The 17,201-nt window shown below is 45.0% G+C and overlaps 1 protein-coding gene across 5 annotated transcripts; it reads right to left on the bottom strand.

Annotated features, from left to right (window-relative positions):
* Nucleotides 1–2,378: 2,378 nt before the first annotated feature.
* Nucleotides 2,379–16,998, bottom strand: LOC117735998 (rab-like protein 6). 5 transcript variants are annotated; one of them, XM_034540960.1, is made up of 17 exons: nt 16,839–16,998; nt 14,941–15,323; nt 14,709–14,843; nt 14,325–14,372; nt 14,138–14,167; nt 12,798–12,850; nt 12,562–12,650; nt 9,999–10,139; nt 9,438–9,543; nt 9,219–9,322; nt 7,823–8,205; nt 7,551–7,701; nt 6,874–7,077; nt 5,955–6,216; nt 5,596–5,782; nt 4,699–4,757; nt 2,379–4,618 (listed from the first exon to the last, which is right to left on the bottom strand). In XM_034540960.1, exons 2-17 carry the CDS (start codon nt 15,068–15,070, stop codon nt 4,427–4,429), a joined length of 2,274 nt encoding a protein of 757 aa, XP_034396851.1. In that variant the 5' UTR covers nt 15,071–15,323; nt 16,839–16,998; the 3' UTR covers nt 2,379–4,426. The 5 variants fall into 5 exon arrangements, with proteins under 5 accessions (XP_034396851.1, XP_034396849.1, XP_034396853.1 ...); XM_034540958.1 differs by having other exon boundaries at nt 2,379–4,757; XM_034540962.1 differs by lacking the exon at nt 14,138–14,167.
* Between the last annotated feature and the right edge of the window lie 203 nt (nt 16,999–17,201).

The raw sequence follows: 17,201 nt of genomic DNA, 5'->3' as shown, positions 1-17,201 counted from the left end.
CTGTACAACATCAGGAGAATACGACCCCTTCTCACTCAGAAGGCGGCACAGGTCCTGGTCCAGGCTCTGGTCCAGGTTCTGGTCCAGGCTCTGGTCATCTCACGGATAGACTATTGCAACTCCCTCTTGGCAGGTCTTCCTGCTAATGTCATTCGGCCTCTACAGCTCATCCAGAATGCAGCTGCTCGACTGGTCTTCAACCTCCCGAAATTTACCCACACTACTCCGCTCCTCCGCGACCTTCACTGGTTACCGGTGGCCGCCCGCATCCGCTTCAAAACATTGGTACTTGCGTACCGTGCTGCGAACAGATCGGGTCCAGTCTACATCCAGGACATGGTCTAACCTCACACCCAGGACATGGTCAAACCTCACACCCAGGACATGGTCTAACCTCACACCCAGGACATGGTCTAACCTCACACCCAGGACATGGTCTAACCTCACATCCAGGACACAGTCTAACCTCACACCCAGGACATGGTCTAACCTCACACCCAGGACACGGTCTAACCTCACACCCAGGACACAGTCTAACCTCACACCCAGGACACGGTCTAACCTCACACCCAGGACATGGTCTAACCTCACACCCAGGACATGGTCTAACCTCACACCCAGGACACAGTCTAACCTCACACCCAGGACACGGTCTAACCTCACATCCAGGACACGGTCTAACCTCACACCCAGGACATGGTCTAACCTCACACCCAGGACATGGTCTAACCTCACACCCAGGACATGGTCTAACCTCACACCAGGACATGGTCTAACCCTACACCCAGGACATGGTCTAACCTCACACCCAGGACATGGTCTAACCTCACACCCAGGACATGGTCTAACCTCACATCCAGGACATGGTCTAACCTCACACCCAGGACATGGTCTAACCTCACATCCAGGACATGGTCTAACCTCACACCCAGAACATGGTCTAACCTCACACCCCAGCTCGTTCACTTCACTCGGCTTCTGCCAATCGGCTTGTAGCTCCGTCACTTCGAGCTAAACACTCAACAAAATCCCGACTGTTTGCTGTGCTGGCTCCTCATTGGTGGAACGAGCTCCCCATTGACATCAGGACAGCAGGAAGTCTCTACATCTTCCGTCGCAAACTAAAAACATATTTTTCGACTATACCTTGAATAGGGAAGGTAGAGCCGTAGTAGCACTTAAATGTCCCTTACCGATAGCACTTTGTTGTTTAGCACTTTAGTAGCACTTAAATGGCACTTACAGATAGTATTCTGTAGTTTAACGTTATTGAAGAAATTGTACTTGCTTAATTCTTGTTGTTCTGAGTTTGGACTCATGGTTTTATGCACTTATTGTAAGTCGCTTTGGATAAAAGCGTCAGCTAAATGACATGTAATGTAATGTAATGTAATGTAATGAATGCAAGAGAAGCTCCGGAGAGTAAAGGAACAATCTTGACTGGCCGTGTTTTATGAAATATGCACAAATCATCTCCTGTAAACAAGCGGGTTTTTAAAAGCCAGTTCTGGGAGTTCTTCTCAGGATCTCACAAAACAAAGAATAAAAAGGAAACGAATCAAACACAAATGTAAAATATACTAGTAATATTAGTCTTGTTGTCCCTAACGTTTCCAACATTTATTATTTGAAGTCCATTATTTAAAACATCGTACTTACAATAAAACAATGTCCACATATTTACCACAATTCATATTGAACATGAGATGACTCTCCTTGGCTCAACACAGAACCAGTGTCTTACTTATACTGCATTCATACGTTTCCTCTTTTTAATACACCTTTGCTGCTACATACAACTGTACATTCCCAAAGACGGGGCTTGCTTCTCTTCATCTTCACTTTATATTCGATTTGATTTATATTTCACTTTCTGTGGTCAGATGTCTGTTGGCAAGCAGGTGCCCAACCTCCCCTCCGACTGCTTTATTACGCACCAGGAGACACAACTGAAGGATCCACATCATTAGGAGTCATACATTTGTTCATAAACATGAGCGCCTGCTGAGGGTTTGGTGCAGGTAGAGCTCCGCCCACTTCAGCCTGGAGATGGAGGGATGACCACAGACACCAGCCCATCAAACAGCTGGCTGAGGGCTGCTTTAAGTCGAGCTAGTAGATCTGCCTAATTAAATTGAAAAAGATGAATATGGCTTTAGAAAGGTAGCTGTATCTTTTTACTCTCGCAGTAGTTAAATACAGAAAGGATCTCCAACTGTGCAGTCCTTGTTTCCCCCCAAACCAAGACACCTGGGGACTCAGTCTTTTCCTTTCTTCTCCGGCGGAGCCACAGGCCGTGACGTGGGCGATGTCCTGGCTTCATTTCAGATGCACAGAATCATCCAAACCATCATCAAATCATTTAAAGACACAAGAAATGTTGTTTATGAAGAAATAAGTTTGCATTTATTGGACAAACCAAAAGTAGGCAAACTCACACAGTGTAAAGATGGAACACGTCATTGGGTGAAAAATAAATGAAGGGTTTCATTCCAAAATGCCGCACATCCGTCTGGAAAAACCACAAATCCATTTCCTTCTTGATCAGATCATTTCAGGGACATTGTTTCCACACGGCACGTATGCATCATTTTTGGAACAAAGCTCTTCAGATAGATGGATATTATTTATATACTTTATACATTCTTTTCTTGCTGTACATTGAAGTCTCATGCTTGGCTTGAAACTGGGCGTTCAGCATCCATCCTCAATCACATGATAAAAGACAAACACAAAGGAGAGCACACAGTATTCAGGATCAATGCTGCATAGTTTCAACTTTGGAAAATCAAACACAAGTTCTTTGTAAACCACGTATGAATCGATATGGAGACCGTATGAAATCTGTCGGAAAATACACATGGTTATTTTTAAGAAAAGAAAAAGTGGTGGTTTGTGGAACATGCTGTTTGTTGTTCATATCACCACGTACATGTCGTTAAAACCATCAGAGTGTTTATGGGAGAGATGAACAGCTGTTGACGCTGCAACAACACAAACAAACGGAAGCAATAAATAACACGGGGATAAAACAACGGGACCATCTTAGACATTTCACGTACAGAGAAATGATAACGCAAATCCTCCACACTCCCTTAGCAGAGTGGTGCAAGCCAACGAGGGTCAAAAGGAAAGCAGAGAGACAGACGTAACACCTCCGTTAAGGCAAACTGCAGAAGTCACAGGGGGGGGGGGGTTTAAATGAGGCCCGTTACCATGATCACGGTGTATGGACACGATCACCATCATTTCACATCATCCACTTATTTCACGATGTATGGACATGAATGCCATAATTTTGACGATTTTAACTTTGTGGATCATTTTTGCTGACCTCGACATTGCGATGCGTTGCGACAGGCCTCGGGTCAGTTTCACACTGAGACTACGTCCACATTAAGCCGGCTAATGTTTAGAAAATGCTGTGAAAACTTTTAGAAAGAGGGAAGTCTGGGATCAGAGCACACCTGTGACCATCCCATTAGACAAAGCCATACATTGTTGCTGCGACTCGGCCCAGAGACCCACATGGCAGACTGCAGCACCATGGAGCACCAGTGTGTCTCTTCAGGACACAGATGCTGAATCTTTTGTCTTCCACTTTGACGCACTATAAAAGGATGAACCGTCACACTTCTGTCTCCTCTTTTCACCGGCAACTGTCTACATCTGCTGGGACAGACGCAGCCCGACCTTTCACAATAAAAGCCCTAGACATGTGTGTAACCGTTTTCCAATGGGAACTCAAATTCCCCTAAAGAGAAACTCAACAACATAGCTTACAGTATCGGAGGCTGTACTACAGTTTGTCCTCCTGGTATTTAAATATCATGTAAAGGTTTTTAGTGCGGATGGAGGCTAAAACAAAGCAAAGAGGTTTTCAAATGTGGCCGGCTCAGTGTGGACGTATTTCCAGAGTGAAGAAGGGAAAGTCATTTTCTTTGTTGTTCAAATCAACTCAATCTGAATCTTCCTCAGCGTTTACATTTAGAGGCATGAGACCATCTGCCGTTGAGCCGACACGTAGGAAAGAAAGAAAAGACAGAACACGGAGGAGTCTTTAAACATGCTCTCCAATATTACACCAAAACAAACTAATGCAGAACTGAGCGGTGACCCTATTTACAGTAGCGGATTGGGCGTGGGTCAAATCAAAAGACAACACGTTCAGCCCACATATTCAATCCAGTCAAATACAACGGGCTCCACCAATCATCAACTATGTGGACGCGGGGCTCTCCCCGCCGCTGGAATGGAAGTGACCTTTGCAGTAGTGCAGATGGAGAAATCAATCAGCAGGAACATACAGGTACCAGAGTCCTCGGGGATTTTACCTGGTGTTGTCGTCGCCTTGTGCAGTTCGTATGGCTTGGAGATGCGTTATGCTCCTACAAGCCAGTCAAGGAACCAGGAGGGTTGTTTTTTTTTACAGTTCTTCATAATCTCCGTCATCTCTTTTGATCGACGCTGCTCCTCCGCCCAAAAAGTCCTCCAGCTCGTCCACTTCCGTTTTCTTGGTCCGGGTCTTCTTCTTCTTTTTCTCTTTCTCGTCGACCGCTGCAGCCTCGTCTTTTTCCTTCTTCTTCGGTTTGTGTTTCTTCTTGTTCTTTTCGTCTTCCTGAAAACAGAAGAGCACAAGCTATTGTGTTGACGTTGCCGTCTTTTAGACACGTTACCAGTCACACAACTCAACTTTACCTCTTTGCTTTTCTTCTTCTTTTTCTTCTTGTCTTTGGAGGAGTGTTTGCTTTCTTTGTCTGAAAGAGGAACAGGTGCACCAATTGGTTTGTGGACTGCGTTTATTTTTAAGACTCGAGTTAGGCATGTTGGGTTCTTTGCCACCAAGTTACAAAGGAGGGTGGAGCTAAGCAAAACAGGACACTAAAAGAGACATTTTGGAGCCATCAAAACATCGACAACTACCAGATCGCAACGGTCAAGGTAGCCCCGCCCATGTTCTGCTTCATGGTCTATGTTAAATGGACCATCGTTTACTAAATGAACATCATGCTGTATTGAAGAAGATTGAGACCATAAACTCATGTTTACTGAGGGAATAAATCAAGAGAGAAGTAGACTACAATTGACCCTCTGCTAAGCCACACCCCCTGCTGTCAGGCTGTCACCCTGGAGCCCACACTGTCACTAACTGCAAACATTTTTGGAAAAAGAGATTTCAGAGAGAAGCAAAGGGGGTCTATAATTTGCATTTGAAGGATATTTCAGGATTTCAAAGGATGACAGGTTCCAAAAGTACACGTGTGTATGTCGTCAATGAAAGCGTTGGAGTGCATTTTGGAATTTAATAAAATAATAATTAGCTTTGCAAGACCGAGAAGGCAGAGCAGCGGACAGCAGTGGCAACTTGTCTTTTTGTTGAAAGAACAATCAATTTAAAATTCGGAAAAACAATTCTGAACAGAGGATCTTGACATCGCGACGCCAGAGATTGAAATTAAAATGAAGAGATTCCCAAAGACTGCCATGTTATATACTGACTTGACAAAGGGGATAGAACGTTAGAACAGCAGCTAATTGGTGGATCCTAACTAGTGCTATTGATAAAGACACGTGGACAGATGCTCCACGACTTGCCTTCAGGCTCCTCGCTGCTCTCCTTGGCTGCGGGAGCCTCTTCTTGGAGGCCGAGGCCAAACAGGTCGGTGTCGTCCTTGTGTTTGAAAGAGATCACGGTGGGCTTCAGGGGTTCTGGCACCGTGGCCAACTGCATGCCATCGTCAGAGAGGTCCGACAGAAGCTCGTCTCTGACTGGAAATATGTCCTGGGAAGAGACGGGGAGTCGAAACATGAACACGAGGAGATGCAGGAAAACAAGGCCTCTGATTTGACAGAATCATCATCTCTTTAGCAGCCAAAAGTAAACATTCTGTCTGACTTGTATCATGCTGTGTAATTCACAGAATGATGCTCGACTCAAATCTATTCTACTTTACCTTTGTTATTTTTGGTGTGTCCGACACCTCGGACTCAAAGTCGGGGTCATCCATGACATACGAGAGCATCTGATGGGCCACGGGGGCCTCGGGGTCTGTATCGGAGTCCTCGGCTCTCGGTGGGCTTCCCTTCTTCTTGCCCTGGTGTCGGGGCAGCTGCTGTGCCGCGGGGGTTAAAGTGAGGGAGATGGGCGCTGCGCTCTGGCCTCGGAGCTCTGGAGCTTTAGAGGCCACCTTTGGTTTGGTGGTGTGGATCACACGCCTGAAACAGGGCCACATGGAACATTTGCATTTCATTCAATATGCACCGAGTACATTGTTATCGTTCCCTCCAAGTCTTTGTTTCTCAAAAGGTCCCAGTACTGGAGCTGCAGCTGTGGTGAGCGTTCAGGATTCTCATGGAAAAGTCCCAGAAGCCACCAAAGGGGCCGCATGAAGAAATAGAGACCAAGCATGCTTGATAAGACAACACTGGGGGAGTAGAAATCTTTAGCTATTCCAGTGTTGGCAACATTACTGCACCGAATATAGGTCCAATACTCAAATAGCTGGATTGGGTAGCAGTGACAATAGGCCGATATGTTATCAGATACCATCATTTTAATAAATAACTATTCAGCACATTTATACACATTTTTCTGTCTACTAAACTAGGAAAGCAATGTTTATATCAAGCCTGGTGACATTTAAAAAGGATGAAGGCACAGCAGAGAGCCACGGCACCGACTTTGGGAAAAGATGCCATAAGCCCAAATGTGTTAAATTCCAACACGACTTTTGATTGATTGCATTTCCATTTGGAACGTTCTCTTATATATTGAAGTACTCTCATTTGGACTTCCTCTCACTATGACACATCTGCTCCTACTCAGCCACACCTCACAAACATATATTCATGGCAGTGTGAGAAAGGACTTACGCCTTCAGCTCAGGTTCACTGTCCAGGTCTTGGTTCTGTGCGACGGCGGGGGCCGCTGGAACCCCGTCGTCCTCGTCACTGGTCAGAGTGACATCTTTGCGGGGGGGCAGGGTCTTCGGTGGGGGAAGGCTGGGCTCCGTATCGTCGGGATCCAGCTCATCCATGAAACCAGACACCATGGGGTTTCCTCTGTCCTCGCCGTCACTGGGACAGACACAGGACAATGGTCTCTTTTCTTTTTTAATGCTTTACTCATTGAGAGGGGAGGGTCTCCTATCGGGAGCTACTGAGCATCTCTGCCCATACAGCCAGGTGGTGGAAAACAATCGATTCTCCCCACCACTCTGTTCGCCTTTTGAGGCGACCTCCCCGGCTGTGAGGCCGTGCCTCATGAGTCAAATCCGTTGGGTTCTCCCGGACGAGTTCACTGCTTTCATTTATTGACATGTATAAACTTTAAGGAAACCTTAAGAAGACTTAAGGCTGTTAAAGGGAATCTTTATTCAAACTTTTAGGAAAATCTTAACTTAAGATGTTTTGTGCACCCGACCCCAGAACCTCAGTGACAATAAATGTACATAACACATACATTTAACTTAAATTAAAAACCCATGTTGAGGCTAAAACATAAAATGGGCCTAATCAAAAAGCCACAAAAGCCTGGGCGGACATGTCACCTGTCGCTGTCCACAGCCGCTGCAGGCTGAGGAGGCCCTTTGGCCCTGGAGGGCAGGCTGTCCTCCAGGAAGCTTCTGTCCAGCCTCTCATCTGGCACAAAGTCGTCCACACTCTGAACATTAGCAGGGCACACTGGTGCGGGCGGCTCGTCTGAGGAGAACATTAATTAATACAAATTAATTCCAGTCCTTTGATCATTTTAAACTCACTAAGTTTCAGACCGGAGGATGAGAGCCTTTTACTGCTACGGTAGTCTTTAGGAAAGACTCACCTGGTGCAGAAGCAGGAGCCTCGGCGGCAGGAGATGAACCAAACCAGCGGGAGATGAAGCCGCGTTTCTGGGGGGCGGAGCCTCCCGGTGCCTGAAGGTGTTCGGGTGACTGGGCCGGCGGCTTCGACTCAACCTCGGGAGGACCCGCGCCGCTGATGGCTGCCGGCGGAGGCGGAGAGAGAGGGGAGGCGGCGGACACGGACGGCGACTGCGGGAGCGCCTGGAAGGGAACTGGGGGCTGAGGGGTGCTGGGGCTGGAGCTGCCCGTGGAGGCGCCGCTGGGAGGGACGATAGGGGACTGGGAGCCCGAGTCGGGACTCTGACCGTTAGCGGGACCAGGAGAGCCGAAGCCCTTACTGCGAGTCTCCAGGTTCTCCAGGAAACTGCAGGAATCACAACGGGGCTGGTTAGTAAAGTATGATGCACCCGCTACGAAGGCTGCTCTCGAAAAGTCAGCGATAACATTTCAAGTGTCTTGACGACGTTCTGCTCTTCAAGACACTTAAATCACTCAAGAAAATGCCTATTAGTTCAAAGCTTGGATACAAGCACAGCTTCACAAATCTATCCATCAGTCGCATTGAAAAACAGACCACCGCTCATTACCGTGATAAGAAATGAGCAACAAACTGAGATGGAACTTTGTGCCCAGACACACAAGGATTTCACTTTTAAATCAAAAGGACAATTAGTTGACATGTGCAAAAACCTTTTTTTCAAGTTTCTGCTGCACACAAGAAAGTATTTACCGTCTGCTGTTGTAAAAAAATAAAATGTAATTCTGAGCCGGGGGACAGGGGGTAATATTCATAGAGAAAACTCAAGCGTTGCCAAAATTATGAGAAAGAAAAACAGTGGCAATGCCATAATGTAGTTGCTGTGCATGTGTTAGTAAAGTAGTACTAAGAGTAAAGTAGTGTTCTTATGGTAAGCATGGCCTCCAAACAAGGCGACGGCCCTGAAAGATACGAATACATGTTCTTTCTATATGAACAGAATCATACGCTACTGTTGCACAAGTTACAGGACAGAAGGCCTTTGGCGTTCGTCTTATTTCAGCACTAAAAACCATGACCCTGAACACGCTGCGTAACCATAGTTACACACTTGACATGTTTACGGACCGTCACCGTGTCAAAACAACACAGAAGGCACAACTTTTACTTTTTTTTCCCCCATCATCTCAGTTTTGCACTGCATATTATTTTTCTCTCATAAACGTATGACTTTAATTTTAGGAGTTATTTCTCCGCAAATTTGAATTTATTTTGTACCCCTAAATTGCCCCACCGCGCCGTTGCAGCTGTACTCGAGAAACTTGTGGACGAAAAAGCTTTTGCTCACGTCCGTCTGTACAACAGTGCACGGGAAGAGAGAGGAACCAAGCAGACAGTACATCTCATAGTTCTGATCTTCAGTCTCCTGCTGGACACAGAGCTCCTCCAGGGTGGCGTCCATGTCCAGCTGGTTCGTCTCCAGCTGCCTCAGGAGGGTCTCCCTCTACACACACACACACACACACACACACACAATCTTAGTTTACCATTTAAGTTAAAGTTGATTTAATAAAAACTGAAAGAAATAATTATGATAGTAATGAGTGAAATCAAAGTACCTGTAGCTGCAGGAAGGGGATGTTGAAAAACCTGTGCAGATACTTCAAACCAAACCCATTCTTCATGGAGGACTCGGCGTAGTGGATGTAAGAAGCTCCCATCGGTCTGTAAAGCACAAGGATTATTTCATACACGCGCAGAATATTTGTCCGAGTGGTCCTCTGCATTGTATCAAAGAGGCGTAAGCATGTTAAAGCTGAATTCATGACCTTTTTGGACGCTTGGGCGCAGAACACCAAGCGTTAAAAGGCACGTTATCCCCGTGTTAAAGTTGGTGGATGTGTTAGCACATCCCTTTTCTTCATCAAATTACTTGTATGTAATGTTATGAAACGTATTTAATGTCAGTAAAAATCTGTTGTACCCTGTCTTTTTTGTCAATACATTAGTTTTGCACAGTTATACCTACATCTAGGTATCACATGTTGGCGTTTGGCTGCTATACGGTGTACAGACCAGCAGATGTCAGTGTGTTCCGGCCACAAGCGGAACGAAAGCCTCAAAGCTTCTCGAGGCTTCGCCCGCCCGCCGCTACCACTCAGCCCAGCGCTGCTCTCTACCTGTTCAGCCCGGCGATCAGGTCTCTGATGTCGTCGGGGAGGATGACGCGGTGCTCGCCCATGTCTCTGTGGTTGCCCAACACGCACACCGGCACGTGGGTGGGTACTTTGGGCAGCTCCCTCAGGATGTAGTTAAAAGTCCTGCAATCGACAAACACAGGCACGTGTGGGGGGGCGAAGGGAAAAAGTAAAGACGCTCAGATGGAAATGATTTAGTCAATTTGACTAAATACCTTGATATCGCTATCGCTCCGTGTTTTTCACAAACTATTCACACCACCAGAGTTTTGAGAAACAGCCATCAGTAAACTGGATGTTACGACTAAGTCGGCAAATAATCAAACAGCTGGAACCGTCTGGCGAGTTCAGAAAACGGTGCAGCATTTTAAAAAAACAGGAGGAGCCACTTATATGGATATCATCATATCCAAAGCGTAGTCTCATATTTTGCACAGGCCTGAGTGAAGTTCAGTGGAGGTCTAGAACATTGTGCATTTATACGTTTACAGGAATCAGATCAATTGCTTCCAAAATGATCGGGACAATCACACAATGTATTTCATTTACATATGTTTTCTTATGGAATTATGATGAGGACTGATGAGAATATGGAGTGATCGTGTGAGTGTTGTCACTGGCTTTATTTACACACTTTGCTAACATACACAATCCATATACGTGCAGGTGGTGAAGATTTGCCAGGTCAGGTTACTGGAGGAGGCGAGTGACGGTCACCATGGTTACTCCTCTGCTCTGGTGAGCTCTGATACTCTCATCAGATATCTGTTTACAGTTCGTCTGTGTTCAGTGTGCTGTATCTGTCCCAGTGGAATAATAAACCATAAATTAATCAATAAAGTTGTGTTCACTGCAGCGATCTTACTCAGACGCATATTGTACTTGGTGATATCTGCACAGTATTAGAAGAGTGATGATAAAGAGCATTTATAAGAGCAAAGTAACGTGGGAAATGAAGTGCATTTAAATGGCATCATTATACATCTAACATTTCATTTCTACAGTCTGGCTTCAGTTCTCTACCATGCGTCTCCAAGATGTCCGTACCTGTGGGTCAGCGTCTCCGTACCGGTGATCACATTCTCCTGTTGGGTTTGTTTTTATAGAGCACAACGTTTGCGTGGGAAGTTGCGTACGCCGCCTTCTGACCCTGTTTTGTGCGTACGCAACGGATTTATATGAGACCCCTGGTACTTCATAGAGACAATACACTAGAAGTAAACATCAACAATCTTTTGTTTTGTCTAATAAGTAAATCTAATCTTCCCAGTGGGCTTCCTGTACCAATGTGAGGGTCCTGGGACAGAAGACGTCTGTCCAATGTATGTGTACAGATTGTAAAGAGGCACCATTCTGATTTGTGCTTTTGGGCTATTCAAAATAGATTGAATTCAATATATTGCCGTTGTTAACTAAATGTTAGCCCTTATGGGTCTGAATGCAATAAAGTTTAATATAATCACATTCTTTACATATCTGCTTTTATGATAACATGGACAGCAAATCCCATGAAAGGGCAAAGATTAACAATATGTTAGTCAACTTCCCAACCCGGTCTGTGGCTGGAGACTTAAGTCTTTTTTAATAAAGGCATTCTTTCATTTTAAAATGAGTTTAATCCACATTTAGTGTGCTAGTGTTTTCCAAACCTGTTTTTCTGAGGACCCTTTTTATTAAATGACAAACCATTTTGTTTTTAAGAGTAAGACACATCTATAACTCACAACAAACAGTGCAGCAGACAGAATGTATGCTAACCTTTCATATTAGCTTCAATATTATAAGCAGGTGACGATTCTCAGAATATTAAGAACATTGAGACTCCCTCTTGTGGCTCAAAGGTGTACTGCAAATATAAATGTTAAATAAAAGAAGTGTGTGTGTGTGTGTTCTTGGTAATTAAAGAACATGTCTCAAAGCCTGTGAGACTCACTGACCAATACTGTTGCTACATAGAAAGTAACACATCAGTACACCATGGCAACAATAACAACAAACATTTCAACATATATTGGTGCATCATGTCCCTTGGGACAGGATAGTATAAAAAATAATGGCAGAAATAGCCGTGTTGAAATGTCTTTAGAGGTTTTTGCCTTTGAAGCTGAACAGAATCCACCAGTGGAATCTCTCGCTGAAACCTAATCTGCCCATAAATATTGTAGCATAAGAGCTCACTGACGAGACGGGAAGACGACAACAGCTCAGACGACTCCGGCCACGAGGCCGTCACAGTAACTCCTACTTTTTGGACGTCGTATTGTCCCAGCAACCATTGCAATAAGTCATTTTAAGACCATTTAATGCCACAGATATAGTATTAATAAAATAGCATAGCACTACAAGTACTACATTTCAAAGAGCAATGAACTTAAATATAACGAGCGGTATCAAGGTCAGCGAAAATGATCAAAGTCATGTCCATATATCGTACGATATGTCGATAACGTAAAAATGATCGAGGTCATGTCCACATACTGTAAAACATAATGAGGCCATGCCCATATATCTTATAATATAGTATTCTTGTGGAAAGCCCACTTACCACTGCTTGGTGATGTCAAACATCATGATGATTCCATTACAGTTCTTGTACACATCCAGGAACTCTGCATCCAGGGCCACCTCATCCGACTACAACACACACGTTAAATACCTGTATTAATCACATTATACAGGAAGGAAACATAATACTTACCATATTCTACTTGGCTCCTTCACTGACCCACACACTAGGAAGGAGCCTGTTTCCTAAACCCATGACAGCCATGTGATAATCACCTCTTGAGGCTCATTCTCCAGTTTTAAATTCTCTCCGCGCTTTTTGCCTTTTCCTGGAAGAACAAGAGATCACGAGTTTAGACGAGCTGAAAAGAGGAGAAACACCACAGCCTGCAGCTTAGCTACTTGCTTTATGTTAGATCAAGGTGAGTAAAAGAAGCAGAGGAGCACAGCACAGCCACTTTTCTTATGGAACAGCATCTTACAGACGCATTTGAAGCGCACATTGTCCTTTAAACACACACACTGCTGGCATTAATAGCTCTTTCACACCAATGACCAGCGACGGACCGGGGCGATCTGATCTGTGCTCCATCCTTCTTTTGTCAATTTAAACCAAGCCAGTCAACTACAGTTCATTCCTGGTCATGACAATTCAGATAGGACCTGGGTCACAACCTTCACGTGTAGAAAATGTGCAAACATGCTTTAAAAACAGACGCGCTCACAGCTCGCCGTACCGGACTAGCGAGAGCAGTGTGTCTGAAAATACACGTGCGTGGATCGTAGTACTGCTAACTCGAAGGACTCGAAACAAGATTGACGCAGTTGCGGTGCTCAAACGTTCAAAATAGTTCAGTGCTGGAACGCTGCAGTAGTGATAAGGAACAACCAATCAGTGCTGGAAGATATATTTTCTGTATAAGTCATTATCAGTCTACGGTAGATTAATTGATGAGAAGTTAATCCATTTAGTGCCGGACTACCCGGGGCTCCACTGTGTTTCACAGTAGCTGAAATGAAAGAAAGCTACTAATTTGCGGTGCTGGAAATACATTTCTTTGTTTTGTTGATTCAGTGAGGCTTCCTGCCAAATTACCACAACTTCAACATGATCGTCGTCGCAGTACGCAGGTCTTGGTTGCTTCGTAACGGTGGGCGCAACCCCCCCCCCCCCCCCACCTTGGATAAAAAGGTGAAAGTGGCACGACTGGTGTTTTTTCTACGCAACATGACAACTTAAATGACCCCCGGCCCATTTCCAACCAATGGCACAATTTGTCCCGCCCCCAAGTTGTTAGCGACATTGATAGTTTCCCATTTACATTCAAAATCAACCCTGGTCCAATTGTCGCTAAGCCAAAGTCGGTCAACTCTTTTCGGACACACAATCAACGCTAGCTTCACCCCGGTAGAGCCCCTCGGTGTGGAAGGGGTACGCGTCACGGCTCACACAGTGCCAGACTCTCAGGCTCAAGCTACACACAGCAGAAAAAAAGAGTCAGCCACGCAGCAGACGTCGTGGAATATTGACATTCAGATAAGAGCGGGACGAGGCGGGGCTAAAAACCCACAGCACACAAGCCAGTTCACTCTCTACACACTACAGTGGCGCTCACCTACACCTTCGGGAAGAGGGTATTTTTGGCCTGAGATGAGTGCAAGAGAGGTGCAAAAAAAATAGAAAGAAGAAGAAGAAGACAACGTCAACACTGATGACAGAAACACAAACAAAGCAGAAACCGACGCATCCGTTTGGTGTCATGAAATGAGAAACAAAGGCGTGACTTCTGTGTCAACACTTACCTTTGTCTACCACGTCCCACACCTCTACCTTGACCACATCATCAGTAGCTGAGGGGGAAAAACAAAGAGTGTTTGCATTACTCATGCTCTTAGGCCAATACTTGAAATGTGCAGGCAGTTAAGTGACTCTAGTATGGATCCAACTGCAAACACTAGAGGTAGTAGTGGTGGAAAAAGATCTGCTTGGTATGGAGTGACTAACACACATACAGGACACCTACTCTAAAACGGGGTTAGCTGAGGCCAAGTCTAAATGTTACCTTGATATGGAGCCACTGAAACAAATCAGCGAGGCACAGAACGGCAGATGTCAAATATTTGCCCAAATAGAAACACGCCCAAAGCAGTGGTGATCAAACATGCAGTGAACACATGAGGACTTACTTTTGTAATTCCAATGGATACTTGTGGCTTGGATCTCCTGAGTGGGTAGGTACTCCTCAACAAACTTCTTGCCCTGCAGTCGATGCCATAAAGTACTCTTGCCGGTGTTTCTATCTCCCCGGATGACTATTTTCACTTAAATACGGAAAGAAAGAGTGTCAGTAAACAGCTCATCAGCTCCACTAACAAGCAAAAACAGAAACCTGTTTGTCTGACTGGCAGCATCACTTACTGTTATACTGGACCCCTTTGGCGAAGCGTCTCTGCAAACTCTGGTTCATGGACTGCAAGCCAGCCGGAATGTTCTTGTCCCTGAGCTGCCCTGGCTCGGACCCCACCAGCTTCTTGAGCGCTGAAAACATCTTGGTGGTGCGTCACAGGCTTGTGCAGTAACGTGCGGTGGAACTCCCCGCGGCGGCTCGTCACACAACAACCAACGGTAACGTGTAACAGCGTGTCCTGGTGGATGAGGAAGTTACGGGTCCATGCTTAGAAGCACGTATGAAGCCAATCCGACTAAATATCAGCTCTGAATTCAGTCTCTTAGATCTGACTGGATGCTCTTGGTTGCCAGTCAGAGGTGGAGGTAACTACTAGGTTTGTTTTGACCATCATCTGTGAAAAAACAAACAAAAAGTTACGGTTGGTAATTAACTCCCATTCACTTGCAAGGTGTCGAAATGATGAAATAAAGGCAAATTTGTCAAACACAAAAGTTAAAAGGAAACACACTCGTACATATGATATTCTGGTTATTGCAATCGATAAATATCAAGAAACATAGAACAACTGTTTTCCTGAAACGGGGCTCAACACACTTATTTTAAAAAGTGGTTGCCACGGATGGCAACCCAAAGGCCATGAATGCCAATTTCTCAAAATGACTGACAATGGCAAGCCTTCCTGTCGAGCCCCGTCAGATGGCCATGGCCCCACCGACTTGATGTTGCCCCAGCTTGTGCCTCTCATGCTTTGAGAATACACTAAGAGTCATAAAGCTAAGCGTCCATTTTTCTACACAATAATGATCCTAAATTGATAATGACTGTGTGATCACCGGGGGAAAAAGCCTCTCCATTTTGAATGTATTTCCAGAAACCTCAAACAGTATTCCATCTCCATAGCGTTATCTCGTTACACTAGGCTTCCCTGTTAGTTACAGAATATTTTAAAGTGCGGCAGCAGACCGTAAATCAAATGGCTCAGGCCCAGAATGCACCTCTCGTCTCAGCTACAACGGCACAGAGTCACAACTAAACGCTGTGATGCTGCTTGGAACTGGAAAACTCTGGCTGAAGAGCTCAGTTTCTTTTTACAGTGCTTTTATTCCTCTTCAATGTACTAAGGACTTTCTTTCAAGTTACTTACCTTTCATTTTTACTCCGTTTGATTAGTAATAGTATTTACTTTGTCTTTTAATTAGATTGTATCTATTGATGTTCTTTGTTGTTATTTATGTAAAATAAAAATGTCACCATGTCCGAAATGTGCTGTGCAAATAAACTTGCAATACGATAAAAAATATATATACAGTGTTTGCCAATTGTTGTATAACAGGCCATATATATATATATTTACCGGTTTCCAATCTTCTTCTTTTTTTTTACCAGTTTCCAATCGTGCCCTTGCTTCGTAACTATTAGTGGATTAAAAGAGAAATATTAATGCTTAATAAGGCCTTGTAGCTGCTCCGCGTGCCTAGCTGTCACCATTGTTCACCATCAGACCAGCCTCGGGATCCGTCTGATTGACATCCCAAAGAGGGAGCCGTGACTCCATTCCTCTGGGGGAGAATGGTCCCTTTAACGTCACCCACCGCACGCTAGCATTAGCCGTTAAGGCTGTTTTAGCGCTAGTGAGATGGTTTATTTATTGAAGTTTTGATTGCAATTATGCTTCAAATATTAAAGCCGCACACTGTAGTCTAAAGGGCATGTCGACAGTCAAAGAGTGACGAGGCAGCCAGGTGTGTAACCTACACCTGCGGAGAGGTAACGTTATCCCCCGGCTCTGTTTTAGTTAGCTCTACAGACGATATTAGCTAGCATAGCTTCCCCCGTGTCCGCTCATTGGCTTTAACCCGCTGACTGGGTGTTTTCGTCGCGGGTGGCATGAGCTACAAATACTCACGGATATTTAATAACAGGAGAGATTGCAGTCGCGACATCTTTTCCTCGAAACATCTGTCAGTCCTCCATCCCGACAGAGATATAGCAGCAGCGACATTCCTTTGCAAAAGCGAGCAGCCACATAGACAGCGTCAAGCGCGAGACACAAGTGTGCAACTTCCGCTCCACCTTTCAAAATAAAGCATACGCTTTCCAACATAAATACAGTTGACAAGCGGAGAAGTTCATTCTTGGCCCTGGAGGCAGCAGTTGAGAAAGCAAGGTCCATTCAGTAAATAATGTCAGTGGGAACTCAATTCTACCAAAGTCAACTAGGATGTGCAGAATCACACATGCGACTCTGCACATCCTGCAACTGGTGAAC

This window comes from Cyclopterus lumpus, chromosome 9, assembly GCF_009769545.1.
Source record: "Cyclopterus lumpus isolate fCycLum1 chromosome 9, fCycLum1.pri, whole genome shotgun sequence".
In the NCBI taxonomy this organism is placed as follows: Eukaryota; Metazoa; Chordata; class Actinopteri; order Perciformes; family Cyclopteridae; genus Cyclopterus; species Cyclopterus lumpus.
The sequence above is the reverse complement of the archived record's forward strand: the minus strand, read 5'-3'. Positions and strand labels throughout refer to the sequence as shown.